The sequence below is a fragment of the Macrotis lagotis genome, chromosome 1 (assembly GCF_037893015.1).
Source record: "Macrotis lagotis isolate mMagLag1 chromosome 1, bilby.v1.9.chrom.fasta, whole genome shotgun sequence".
In the NCBI taxonomy this organism is placed as follows: Eukaryota; Metazoa; Chordata; class Mammalia; order Peramelemorphia; family Peramelidae; genus Macrotis; species Macrotis lagotis.
Window position 1 is genome coordinate 581,660,015 of NC_133658.1, and position 13,231 is coordinate 581,673,245.

At 41.5% G+C, this 13,231-nt stretch overlaps 3 protein-coding genes across 6 annotated transcripts in view; 1 reads left to right on the forward strand and 2 right to left on the reverse strand.

The window, feature by feature from the left end:
- Nucleotides 1–2,048, reverse strand: part of LMLN (leishmanolysin like peptidase) — a 66,845-nt gene extending 64,797 nt beyond the window's left edge. Inside the window, exon 1 of the mRNA XM_074214720.1 lies at nt 1,890–2,048. Coding sequence (XP_074070821.1) covers nt 1,890–2,030 — 141 coding nt within the window. The 5' untranslated portion in view covers nt 2,031–2,048. The remainder of the gene's footprint in view (nt 1–1,889) is intronic.
- Nucleotides 2,049–4,433: 2,385 nt separating this feature from the next.
- RPL35A (ribosomal protein L35a) lies at nt 4,434–9,932 on the reverse strand. Its single transcript, XM_074214721.1, has 5 exons — nt 9,872–9,932; nt 8,789–8,832; nt 8,476–8,628; nt 5,590–5,734; nt 4,434–4,580 (listed from the first exon to the last, which is right to left on the reverse strand). The coding sequence occupies exons 2-5, from the start codon at nt 8,797–8,799 to the stop codon at nt 4,557–4,559; spliced, it is 333 nt and encodes a 110-aa protein (XP_074070822.1). The 5' UTR covers nt 8,800–8,832; nt 9,872–9,932; the 3' UTR covers nt 4,434–4,556.
- A 260-nt stretch (nt 9,933–10,192) lies between these two features.
- The window catches only part of DRC9 (dynein regulatory complex subunit 9), a 96,823-nt gene continuing 93,784 nt past the window's right edge, over nt 10,193–13,231 (forward strand). For all 4 annotated transcript variants that reach the window (XM_074214722.1, XM_074214724.1, XM_074214723.1 and 1 more), the window contains exon 1: nt 10,193–10,395. The gene's annotated coding sequence lies outside the window, so the exon portion shown is untranslated. The remainder of the gene's footprint in view (nt 10,396–13,231) is intronic.

Sequence of the window (13,231 nt, forward strand, 5' to 3'; positions counted from 1 at the left end):
CATCATCTCCCTGATGTCATGGTCTTCTTTGAAAATGAAAGACAAAGGCCAACAACCTTATGATTATTTTACTCCTTCAAAGATATATGTGTACTCTACAATATTTATCAACCAACATAACATACATCATCAAAATAACATACATCAATAAGTACTGGAGCCTTAACAATTGATTAGTTCATTTTTTTTGGTTTTTTGCAAGGCAATGGGGTTAAGTGACTTGCCCAGTCACAGAGTTAAGTATTAAGTGCCTGAAGTCTCATTTGAACTCAGGTCCTCCTGACTCCAGGGCCTGTGCTCTATTCACTGCACCAACTAGCTGCCCCTGGATTAGTTCTTTCAAAACTGCTTCTCTAAGTGCTGAAGCCACTACCTGCTTGGCAGTCAAAACTACTGATGACAGGTGAAAAAAAAGAGGACCTGTGCCTTGACTCTGTTAAATGATTCAGAAAGGGATAAGAGTTTTACCAGTGAAAATGGCATTAAAGGGGCAGCTAGGTGGTGCAGTGGATAGAGCACTGGCCTGGCGTCAGGAGCACCTGAGTTCAAATCTGGCCTCAGACACTTAATAATTACCTAGCTGTGTGGCCTTGGGCAAGCCACTTAACCCCATCTACCTTGCAAAAACCTAAAAAAACAAAACAAAACAAAAAGACTACCTTTGTGTAATCTCTTAAAAACACCCTCTTCTTTCTTCTGATATTGCCACCACTCTGGTGCTGACCTTCATCACCTCTTACTTTGACTACTGCAATTGATTTTCCTGCCCTAAATTGTTCCACCAGCACAATTCATCCTCCAAACAGGAGTGAAAGTGATTTTCCCAAAGCATTAGGTCTTACCTTTCTCCTCTCTCTATGGGAGAGACAGAGACAGAGATGCACACTTTATATATATATACATATTTATCTCCAGAATGTTTTTCTTCCTCTACAAACTGCCTTGTATTTTATATAAATTATTTTATTTTGTACATACTACTGATCCAAAAACCATGCCCTAAAAATATGTGCTACATCAGGAGAAGCCTTCAAAGCCTTCTATTTAGGGTCTTTTGGTCGTATGATTTATAAACCTCAGATGAGTTCCAAACATCTGCAGAAAACCAAATGGTTCTGAAAACACTGAAATAATATGACAACTCTAGAATTTTACTGATAACTTTAAGATGACTTAGATAGTTCATGAACAAGGTCACAAGGAGATGAGTTAGCGCGTCCCACAAAGTGTCTGAAAATGCGAGAAGTCCAAGTCCTGCTGTTTTGCCCCCCCCCCCCCCCCCCCCCCGCTCGGTGCCCGCTGCAGGGCGCCCTCTGGGTGCTCGTGCGTCGGGCCACTCTCCCCGCGGGTCAGCAGCAGTGGGCTGCCCCCGCTGCTTCTGCACGTCCTGCGGCCTCTGCCCCACGCCCTTGAAGCCGTGTTAGGCTGCCCGTGACCGTGGGCTGGCCCTGGCCCTGGCCTCTGCAGCGGGGGCGTGCCCGCTCCCTGGCTGCGCCCGTCAGCCGGCGGTTCCCACGGGCCCCGGCAGCCCTTGCCCCTCCAGCCGCGCCGGCTGCACTCCTGCCCGGGGCATCTCCCGAGCGTCCTCTCCTCCTCGCGGGCCGGCAGGGGCGCCCAGCCCGCCCGCCCGGCGCGGCTCCTCTCTTCCTCCCGCTCCCGCCGGCCGCGCCGCCGCCTGCCCCGGCTCCCGCTCCCGCTCCCGCTCCCGCCCGCCGCGCCGCCGCCTGCCCCGGCTCCGGCTCCGGCTCCCGCCCGCCGCGCCGCCGCCTGCCCCGGCTCCCGCTCCCGCCGGCCGCGCCGCCGCCTACCCCGGCTCCCGCTCCCGCCCGCCGCGCCGCCGCCCGCCCCGGCTCCGGCTCCGGCTCCCGCTCCCGCCCGCCGCGCCCTACCTCATCCGCGGAGGGCACGCGGTGGTGGCAGTGGGAGCCGCCGCCCGGCGAGGGCGCGGCCAGGCTGGGCCGCAGGCCGGTGAGGAAGAGCAGCACGGCGCACAGGGCCCCGCCGGGGCCTCCGCCTCCTCCGGCGGCCATCTTTAAGTGCTGCGGAGCGCCGTTACCATGGAGCGCGTGACGCTACCGCCCGCTACGCCTACGTGCACGCCGCGGCGTCGCCGCTTTCGGAAAAGGCGGCCTCTGATTGGCTAGGAGTGGCTCCGTTAGTGCTCCAGTCCCCGCCGGAACTGAAGGGAATGAATGCCTCCTCCAATCGCACGAAGCGAACCGCGGGGCGGCTAGGTGGCGCCGTGGATAGGGCAGCGGTGCCGGAGTCGGGGGCACCCGGGTTCAAATCCGCCCTCAGACGCTTAATGATGTAGCTGTGGCCTTGGGCAGCCGCTTAACCCCATTGCGAAAGCCTTAAAGATCAGGAGCAAAGAGATGCTTTGTGCCCGGTGTCGGCCTCCCCTTCCCCGCCCCCAGGGGCAGGACTGGGGGAGAACACGGACAAAGCCCGCCGGGGCAGCGGCACTACGGGGGCCAGCCCTACCGGGAAAGCACTACCACTACTGGGTCTATACTATACCCTGAAGAGGCGATGAAAGAGTAAAATTTCTCTCACACTCAATTTCAATCAATGTACAACAAAGACCGACAGATTGCTTTCCGTGGGGGGAGAGAAGATTGGGGTAAAAATTGTTTTATCACCTAAAAAAAAGTTAGTCTAATGCCTCTTCTCTTCTACATTTTCCTATAAAGCCTTCCAAATATTGAGCTAAATAGGGCATGTGTTAACCTCATTATCAATGTGTACCTCCCTGGAAAGGATATTGCCAAGTGTATTTATCTATGATATTCAAAGAATCTCCATTTGCTATTATCTGATGACTCCACATATAGATGGTGGAGCACCTTTTCCTTACAATTACAGTCTATTAGATGCCAGTTTGCTACAAGGGTGCATCCACTAAGTTTTATTGAGTTTTAGTAAATGGAAGGTAAGTGTGGTGCTAAGATGCACAAGTCTTCAGCAGTAAGTGGTCATTACTATAGCGGTTTCCAGCTTCACTAACTCCCTGCCATATCTGGTAGACTGAACCTGCTCCAGAAACCAGGATTATAAATTTGTCCTTTTTTGGAACACTATCAGGAACAGGTTCCCCTTGGAGTTAAGCAAGCCATGACCTGGGAAGCTTCTTTGTGTCTTCAGGTTCTTGGTCTAACATGTACAGTCTCACTTGAATGAAAAATCTTTTCAAATGTAATTAATACAGGGCAGATAGATGCTCTTAGGTTTAATTAAAACCTAATTAGGTTTTTTTTCTGGTAAGGGAAGACTCATAATCAGGATAGTGAGAACATTTTTGGTCACTCTTAACCAGATGGTTTTAATATTCTAAGGGTATACAAACAATGACATTCCAATTCCTGTTTAGGTAAATTAAGATACCTTAAGTTGTCTTTATCTCTGTGCAATTGTCATAAAATTACTATTAACTCCAGTGACTCCCTATCACTATAGGACCAAATACAAAACCCTGTTTAGTGTTCAAAGCTATTTGTAACCAGTCCACCACCCTTTCCAAGAATTACAACCAGTCTGTTATCACTCCAGTGACACTGACCCATACCCTAGTTATTCCTCACATATCTCATGTTCATTTCCTAATGCCATTTTTAGTGGCCTTGCCTCATGCCTAGAAGACTTTTGTTCCAAGCTTGAAACCTCAATTAAAATCTTACCCTCTGTAGAAACCTTTTCTTACTCTTATTTCCAATTTATCTCATGTCTTTATAATGGTGTTTGCATGTTCTGCCCTTTTAGATTTTGAGTTCAATAAGTCTTTTACTGCTCTCTCTCCATTAATGGCACAGTGCCTGGTTGACACATTGGAAGTAAAAGATAGGATGGCAAACTGTTGGGGATGTTCCAACAGATCCAGTTACAACAGAGATTTCTTTCAGTTAAGGGTACACAGATGGCTATTAAGGTACTTTCCATCTCTTTAGACTCTTAAGTGCTAACTACTAGAGGATCAGAAGAGACCTCATGAGGGAGTATTGAACAAAACCTTGAAGCAAGGTGCAAAGTGAAGGTAAATCTGACGTTTCCTCACATCCTCTCACTATGCTGATGAGCTGAACTTGGTTCAGTCATGCAACTCAGAACTCTTAAGTTCAAGACATCTGCCACTCTCAGCCTCCCCATTGGCTAAGATGTGCAGCACCATACATACCTTAACAAAAATCCTAGAATTTTGCTTATTATCATGCTGTAAGAAATGAATTATTTCAAAAAAACCTGGGAAGGCCTATGACACGACATAAAGTGAAGTAAGCAGAATAGGAAAACAACATACATAACTACAATATAAATGGAAAAAAACGACAAAACAATGTGCAATTAGGTTGATATTTAGTTTCATAAAATTTTTTTCATATTCTTCTAAGGGGTGGGGTAATAATACAGTAGAAAATATAAATGATGTAAATGCAAAAGAGATCAGTAAATATTTATTTTTTAAAAGCCACCAACAAATAGATCTTGAATGGGAAAAAGAATTCAAAACAAAATATACATTTGCAAAAAATGTATAATTTTATTTAATCAGTTTTCATATTCTAGATCCTTGAGGGATAGAGCATCTGGAAGAAAAACACAATAGGTAAGAGATGAGAAATAAATATACAAGTTAACTTTTCTAAGGGGATATAGTGGCTAACAAATCACTTTTTTTGGTGGGCAAACAAGTCTTATAAAAGTCACAAATCAACTAAAATTTGCTTTGTACCCCAGCGAATAAGAACTGAAAAAAGACAATCTGAAGAAAGATCTTTAGAGCAAGAATATCATATGCACACAGAAAGGGTAAAGTGCTGACTTTTAACATTTCCTACAAAAAACCCTATTTAGTGTACCCTGTGCTCTCTAGAACAGTTTACCTTCTGTCTTGATAGTCATTAGCAAAATTGATGGAGTTAGAAGATTTGACTTATATGGGAATATTCATAGAAAGACTTAGAATATGAAGAATCTTTTTATACAATGGTATATCCAGTACAGATAATTAAGGATCAAATATTGGTGATCTAGAAGCATGCTACAAATTTGTTTCCCTGCATAATGAAATACTTGCCTGTTTGTTTTGATTTGAGTTAAATTATGGACCTTCTGGTGTTACCTATCCTAAGCTGATTAGTCCAAATAAAATCTAAAATCCCCCAATACAACATTTGGGGTCTGAGGGGTGAAAAAGTACATATAAAACAAACTGGAAGGTAATTAAGTACACGCACTACATAATTGCCTTTGTTCATAAGCACTTCTAATACATAGAATATACATACACACACACGGTAGAATTCTTGGGAAAATTATACACTACTAAGATTACAGAGGTTATTTCTATGATGTACCCCAATATTGCTAAGATTTAACCTTGAAACTTGCTGTTGTTCATTCAAAATATTCAGACCCACAAGTTTAATACTTCCAAAGGGCTTTCAAGAGTATTATTACCACCACCTTAATTCAATTAGAATTTGAACTCAAGTCTTCCTTTCTCCAGGTTCAGCACATTATTGATTATTATAATCTGGCTGCCTAACAAGGAATGTCTGACATAGGATACCTTGGTTCATTTCAATTACTTACCACTCGGATCCTGTGTCCAATGGCCTTAGCAGGAAGATTACTTCTGAATTTGGCTCGAACCATTCCACTATTTCCATGAGCTCGAGTAACTTTTCCCCAGATAACTCTTGTTCTGTTGGGTTTCCCACCAGGAGTCACTGTGTTGCTAATAAAAGAAAAAATACCCAGAATCTTAATCAATGAAATCACAATAAGGCTTAATGAAGCTCAAGGCAACCTTTGTACAAAGACACCACCACAAATTACAAGTTAGAAAAATTACTCCATTCCCAAACCTCAATTTAGCACCCACATTATTCAATTTGTTAGTTTTTTTGGACCTTCATTTTTCAAAGACCACCATGACATCAGGTGATGTCATGACAAGCATATGAATTGGATTTCAGTGAGGGGGTGTTATGCTAGGTCATCAACTCCACTCTTTCCTCCAAATGGCTCTGGGTCCAGTGGCCAGATATGAATCAGGATGACTGGAGAAGGCCCTGGATCTGAGGCAATAAAGGTTAAGTGACTTGTCCAAAGTCAGTGCTCTATCCACATTCAATTTAAACTTATTCTCACAACAATTTCAGGAAAACCTGGAAAAAACTTACATGCAGAATCAAGTGAATAGTAACAACAATATGGTTAATGAACTGTGAATGACTTCATTATTCTCAGCAACATAACAACCAAAGACAATTCCAAAGGACTCAAGCTAAAAATGCCATTCATTTCCAGATAAAGAACTAATGGAGCAGGGGCAGCTAGGTGGCACAGTGGATAAAGCACCAGCCCTGGAGTCAGGAGTACCTGGGTTCAAATCCTGTCTCAGACACTTAACAATTACCTAGCTGTGTGGCCTTGGGCAAGACACTTAACCCCATTTGCCTTGCAAAAAAAACCTAAAAAAAAAATATTAAAAAAAGAACTAATGGGGTGGGTTTGAATGCAGACTAAAACATACTAATTTTCATTTTTGTTCAAATTTTCTTTCCCAAAGTAACTAATATGGAACCATTTTACATGACTGCATATTATGTAACTGCAACAGTACTATCTCCTCTTAGGAAGGTGAAGAAAGGAGGATAAGAATCTGGAATTAAATTTTTAAAAATATTGAAAACTGCTTTACATATAATTGGGGGAAAATATTATTAAAACAAAACTCATTCTAGTTATAAATTCCACAGATTTAAGGACCTGTATTCAGCAATCTTCAGATTTAGAAATGATTTCAATCCTCATCCTCCAAAATTACCAATGATCTCTTAAAACACCAAATCTAATGACCATATCTCACTATTCATCTTTCCAGACCTGTCAATCATTAAACATCTAGCATCACACTACTCTCTGTTTTATCTGACCATTCATCAGTCTCATTTGCTGAATATCTTCATCAAGAGATGTCCACTAAGCAATGAGTTTTCCCCAGGACAGTCCTGGGCCTTCCTCCCTCTACTATTTCAACTAATCTCATCAGTTCCCTGGATCCAAATCTATTTGCTGCTAATTCTAATATATATAGAATGGGTAGCACCTTCAATTTCTTATTCTCACCTTCATTTTCAATCCACTGCCAATTCTTGCTGGTTCTTTTTTTTTAATAACTATTTTACTTTTTTCCAATTACATGTAGTTTTCAACATTCATTTTTGCAAAATTTTCTTCCTCCCTACAAGTAATCTGATACATGTACAATCCTGTCACCATATTCCCACTTAAATCATGCTGTGAAAGAATCAGAACAAAAGAGAAATCCACAAGAAACAAATTTTTAAAAATTGAAAATAATGACGCCATCTAAGTCAGACTCCATATTTTCCCCTCTAGATGTGGATGGCCTTTTCCATCACAAGTCTTTCACCTTAGACAACAGTCTCTTGGGTTTCTCCCTGCCTTCCCTATTCCTTTCCATCCTCCACTCAGTGATCTTCCAAAACTGCAGGTTTGACCATGTCAATCCCCTTACTGAATAACCAAATAGAAAAAATTCTACTGGGCATGCAGAGCCTTTCAGAACTTGCCCCTTCTTCACTTTCCAGTCTCCCTCACTAAATTGGGATTTCCTTGAAAGGGCTGTCATTTGGTTGTTTTTTTTTTGATTTCCTATGCCTAGCACCAATCGATACATAGTAGGCAGCTAAATATTTTTATTGACTGACTCATAATCCCTCTATAAATAATCACTGTAAATCCAAGAATATTTACAAACTTTTCCATTACATTCACACTAACAGGAATCTAGACACATATTGAACATATTGGCAGACATCTTGTTTTCTTTAAAATTAAATGTTTGTGTGGTATATGTGTATCATGGAACACTATTGTTCTATTAGAAACCAAGATGGATGGGAAATTCAGGGAAGCCTGGAAAAATTTGCAAGAACTGAAGCTGAGCAAGATGAGCAGAGCCAGAAAAACACTGTACACCCTAACAGCAACATGGGGGTAATGATTAACCTTGATGGACTTGCTCATCCCTTCATTACAACAACCACAGACAATTTTGAGCTATCTGCAATGGAGAATACCATCTGTATCCAGAGAAAGAATTATAGACCTTGAACAAAGACTTACTGTCAAATTTGGGGAAAAAAAGCTTCATAATATTATGTAATTTTACTGTCTTGTACTTTATTTTTCTTCCTTAAGGATATTTCTGCCATCTCATTCAACTGAGATCAATGTATAACACAGAACCAATGTAAAGACTAACAGAATGCCTTCTGTGGGGGTGGAGGGAGGGAAGAATGAGGGGGGGATTATAAAACAAAATATAGAAAATCTTTATTAAAAATAAAATGTTTGAATTTATATCCTCTATTCTTGACCCAGACTTCTCACACACACACACACACACACACACACACACACACACAAGCACACACACTCTCTTACTTTTTGGCTTTGTATACATAAGCGCATCTCTTGCCCAAATAGAATTCAGTTTCATCCCGGGCATAGACTCCTTCAATTTTCAGAAGAGCTGTGTGTTCTCTCTGGTTTCGTAGGCCTCTCTTGTAGCCAGCAAAAATGGCCTTGGACCACAGCCTAAGATGTAGAAATAATATCATTTTATCAAGTTTATGAAGCCTAATAAAATATCTTAGTATATCCTGATTGTATTGTTTAAAGATGTAACACAGAATATTTTGGAAAAAACGACATCAAAGAAAACAAGGAATAAGATAATGAAATATTACTGTCTTACCTTCCAGACATTTTGCTGTCGTAGAAGTCCTGTTTCCAGCAGGCCTTAAACCAAAATAGAAATCAGTTTAAATGCTTGCAATGATGCTGTTACACATAAAAAAACTCAAAAGATTTTTTTGCTGTTTCAACGGGTTTCTACTGAAGATGTATTCACTGCGTGTGAATCTCAACTATATTTAAATAGACAAGATAAATTGGCCAGAATTGGAAAATACAGTATATACTCTTCAACATCCCTAGTACTATCAAAGGAAAAACCAAAAAAGTAGAGAGAAGTGCAGTTAAAAACAGATCAAGTGGAAAGGAAATTGGGGGAAAAGCATTAAGAAAACTAGCAATGATCCCCTCTCCATTCCTCAAACTCACAATGTCACAAAGTGTGATCAGACTGGCCTTTTTGACATTTCTGGTCATGGCTTTTCCTTGTGTTTGTAAGGTTCTCCATCTCCTGAAATCTCCTAACTACATTCGAGGTTCAGTTCAAGTATCTATTTCGATATGAGGGCCATTCCTAAATTTTAACTGTTTTGCATTTTCTCCCACCCACATTATTTTGGATACGATCTGCACTTGAATTAAATGGTGTGCATACATGTGACCCCCAGGACTCTTACAAGATCGGAGTTTTTTGTTTTTTTAGTACTCCCAGGGCTTTGCAATGCTGGGCGCATGGTTAAACGCTTAATTAATTCTTAACTGTTAAGGGCGCTGAAGGACTCAACAAACCTTAGAAAAGATACAACTGCGAGTGAGCGCAGCAGCCGACGCAGGAGGTGAAGTCTGGACCAAAAACGCCCGCAAAGTCAAGCCCAAGGCCGGAGGCGCTGCCAAACCTTGTTTCTCGGATGGCCCCGGAACTCGGTCGCGGGCGACTCGGAAAAGCCCTTTGCCGAGGTGGCCTGCGGCCCTCCCACCATCCACTAAGCATCTCTGCCATCCCCTAACCTCCCACATCGGCAAACATCGTGATCATAAGCCTGGCCGGCGGCGGACCAGCACTCATAAGCAGCTGATGCACCGACCCGATCCCCATCAAATTATTTAACTCGAAAGGTAGGACAGGAGCACAAGCGCGACTCACCTTCCCTGCTCCAAGATGGAGGAAAGAGGAAGTAAGGGTCCTGCCGCGGTACCTTGTGGGATAACGCCCTCTCGCCCCGCCTCCCGTTCCAGGTGTCCTCTATAATCGCCAGAAGGACCATTAACAAAAAAAAAAAACTCCAAAATCGAAAATCCTACTTTCCAGAAAAAAAAAATCACTTCTAGAAACATAACCACAAACAGGCCATTGAAATATTGCCGCTTTTCTTTATAAAATGTACGCTGCTTGGAGTGTAAAGGAGGCATATCTTCAGGCTACTAAAAGGAAAGCAAAGGAAGCCCCTTCGAAAGCGTTGCGTTGCCATGGGAACCGCCGGGTTTGTAAGTTACCCGCTGTCTTGCAAGCTCCTTGGAGAGCAGAGGGGCTGAGGCTTTGGGCTGCGGGACTCCGGGCGCAGCTTTCTTTTCCTTTCCTGGGACTCAAGTTTTAGCTCGGGAACTCGTGGGGAGCTGCTAGATTCGCCCCTTCCCTGCTCAGGAATTGGGTGCAGACTTCAGGAGCAGGTGGGCCCTCTCCATGCTTTGTCTCTTTCCGTTACCCTCCATGCCAGGGGAAGAGTTTCCCCCTTTGCTAAAATATCAGAATATATTTTAAAGTTGGAGGGGAGGGCGGCTAGGTGGGGCAATGGATAGAGCACCGGCCCTGGAGTCAGGAGTACCTGAGTTCAAGTCCAGCCTCAGACACTTAATAATTACCTAGCACTGTGGCCTTGGGCAAGCCACTTAATCCCATTTGCCTTGGAAAAAACCTTAAAAAATGCTTTAGACTCTGTAGTTTTATGTTGGATGCAGTTTGATAATTTCAAAATATCTTTTTTGGATGTCAACCTATCACTAGGTTGATGAATAAATGATCGAATGAATAAATGATAAGGCATGTATTAAGACTTAGTAAATGCTAGACTCTGGGGATACAAATAGAAAAATCAGGCAGTCTATTCTTTTTTGTTTGTTTTTTTGCAAGGTAAATGGGGTTAAGTGGCTTGCCCAAGGCCACACAGCTAGGTAATTATTAAGTGTCTGAGGGCAGACTTGAACTCAGGTACTCCTGACTCCAGGGTTGGTGCCCTATCCACTGCGCCACCTAGCCATCCCATTATTTTTTTTTAAGAAACATTTTATTTATTTTGAGTTTTACAATTTTCCCCCCCATTCTTGCTTCCCTCCCCCCCACCCCCACAGAAGGCATTCTGTTAGTCTTTACATTGTTTCTATGGTATACATTGATCTCAGTTTATGATGAGAGAGAAATCATAGCCTTAAGGAAGAAAAATAAAGTATTAAGAGATAGCAAAATTACATAATAAGATAACGGTTTTTTCCCTAAATTGAAAGTAATAGTCTTTGGTCTTTGTTCAAACTCTACAATTCTTTCTCCGAATACAGATGGTATTCTCCATCACAGGTAGCCCAAAATTGTCTCTAGTTGTTTGCTTATAATATAATCAATATAACATAAGTTTGTTTATAATATAATCAATATTTTTTTACAATTTTCTTTTTCATCTATTTTTTAATTTTAGAAAGGTTTTATTTATTTTCAGTTTTACAATTTTTGTCCCACTCTTGCTTCCCTCCCCCACCCCCCACAGAAAGCAGTTTGTTACTCTTTACATCATTCCCATAATATGCATTGATCTAAGTTGAATGTGATGAGAAAGAAATCATATCCTTAAGGAAGAAACATATAGTATGAAATATAGCAGAATTACATAATAAGACAATTTTTAAAAAAAATTAAATTAAAGGTACATAGAAAGTCTTTGTTCAAACTCCACAATTCTTTCTCAGGATACAGATGGTATTCTCTATCACAGATATCCCAAAATTGTGCCTGATTGTTGCCCAGTTGGTATGAGCAAGTCCCTTAAGGTTGACCGTCGCCCCCATGTTGCTCTTAGGGTGTACAATGTTCTTCTAGTTTTGCTCATCTCACTCAGCATCAGTTCACGCAAATCCCTCCAGGCTTCCCTGAATTCCCATCCCTCCTGGTTTCTAATAGAACAATAGTGTTCCATGACATGTACCACAGTTTCTTAAGCCATTCCCCAACTGAAGGACATTCACTCAATTTCCATTTCTTTGCCACAACAGAGTTGCTGTTATTTTTGTACAAGTGATGTTTTTACTCTTTTTCATCATCTCTTCAGGGTATAGACTCAGGTGTGGTATTGCTGAATCAAAGAGGAATGCACATTTTTGGTGTCCTTTGGGCATAGCTCCAAATTGCTCTGCAGAAAGGTTGGATGAGTTCACAGTTACACCAACAATGTATTAGTGTTCCAGATTTCCCACATCCCTTCCAACATTGATTATTGTCCTTTCTGGTTATATTGGACAGTCTGAGGGGTGTGAAGTGCTATCTCAGAGATGCTTTAATTTGCATTTCTCTAATAAGTAATGATTTAGAGCAATTTTTCATATGGCTATGGATTACTTTGATTTCCTCAACTATAAATTGTTTTTGCATATCCTTTGAACATTTGTCAATTGGGGAATGGCTTGTCTTTTTTTAAAAAATTTGACGCAGTTCTCTGTATATTTTAGAAATGAGGTCTTTGTCAGAAATACTAGTTGTAACTAGTTGTCTCCCAGTTTACTACATTGCTTTTGATCTTGGTGACTTTATCTGTGCAAAAGCTTTTTTAATTTAATGTCATCAAAATTATCTAGTTTGTTTTTAATGATGTTCTCCATCTCTTCCTTGGTCATAAACTGCTTCACTTTCCATAGATCTGACTGGTAAACGAGTCCTTGATCTTCTAATTTGTTGATAATATTGGTTTTTATGCCTAAATCCTGTATCCATTTTGATCTTATCTTGGTATAGGGTGTTAGGCATTGGTTTAATCCAAGTTTCTTCCATACTAACTTCCAATTTCCCCAACAGTTTTTATTGAAGAGAGAGTTTTTATCCTAATAGCTGGATTCTTTGGGTTTATCAAACAGCAGATTACTATAATCATTTCCTGCTTTTGCACCTAGTCTTATTCCACTGATCCACCACTCTATTTCTTATACAATACCAGACAGTTTTGATGACTGATGCTTTATAATATAATTTTAGATCTGGTAGGGCTAAACCACTTCCTTTTGTACTTTAGGCAGTCTATTCTTAAAGAGTTCACAATGCATATGGAAGATTTAAGCTGCAAATCACATTGGAAGGTATTTAGCTCTTGTGCTTATTGGTGACTGCTAGCAGTTGCTGGTAGTGATGAGGAGGTGATCCCTTCTCCACATTGATTCTTCCCTTAATGATGGTTATGGGGAGTTGGACTGAAAGCAGGTTGGATGTTTGTTTGGTTTTTTTTTTTGGGGGGGGGGGGGCTCTGCTTTG

Coding starts and splice junctions, on each gene's coding strand:
- RPL35A (XM_074214721.1), bottom strand. Junction 5,735..8,475: donor TATGTATACAAAGCCAAAAA/GTAAGAGAGTGT, acceptor TTCTTTTATTAG/CAACACAGTGACTCCTGGTG. Junction 4,581..5,589: donor TTGGACACAGGATCCGAGTG/GTAAGTAATTGA, acceptor TTTTTCTTCCAG/ATGCTCTATCCCTCAAGGAT.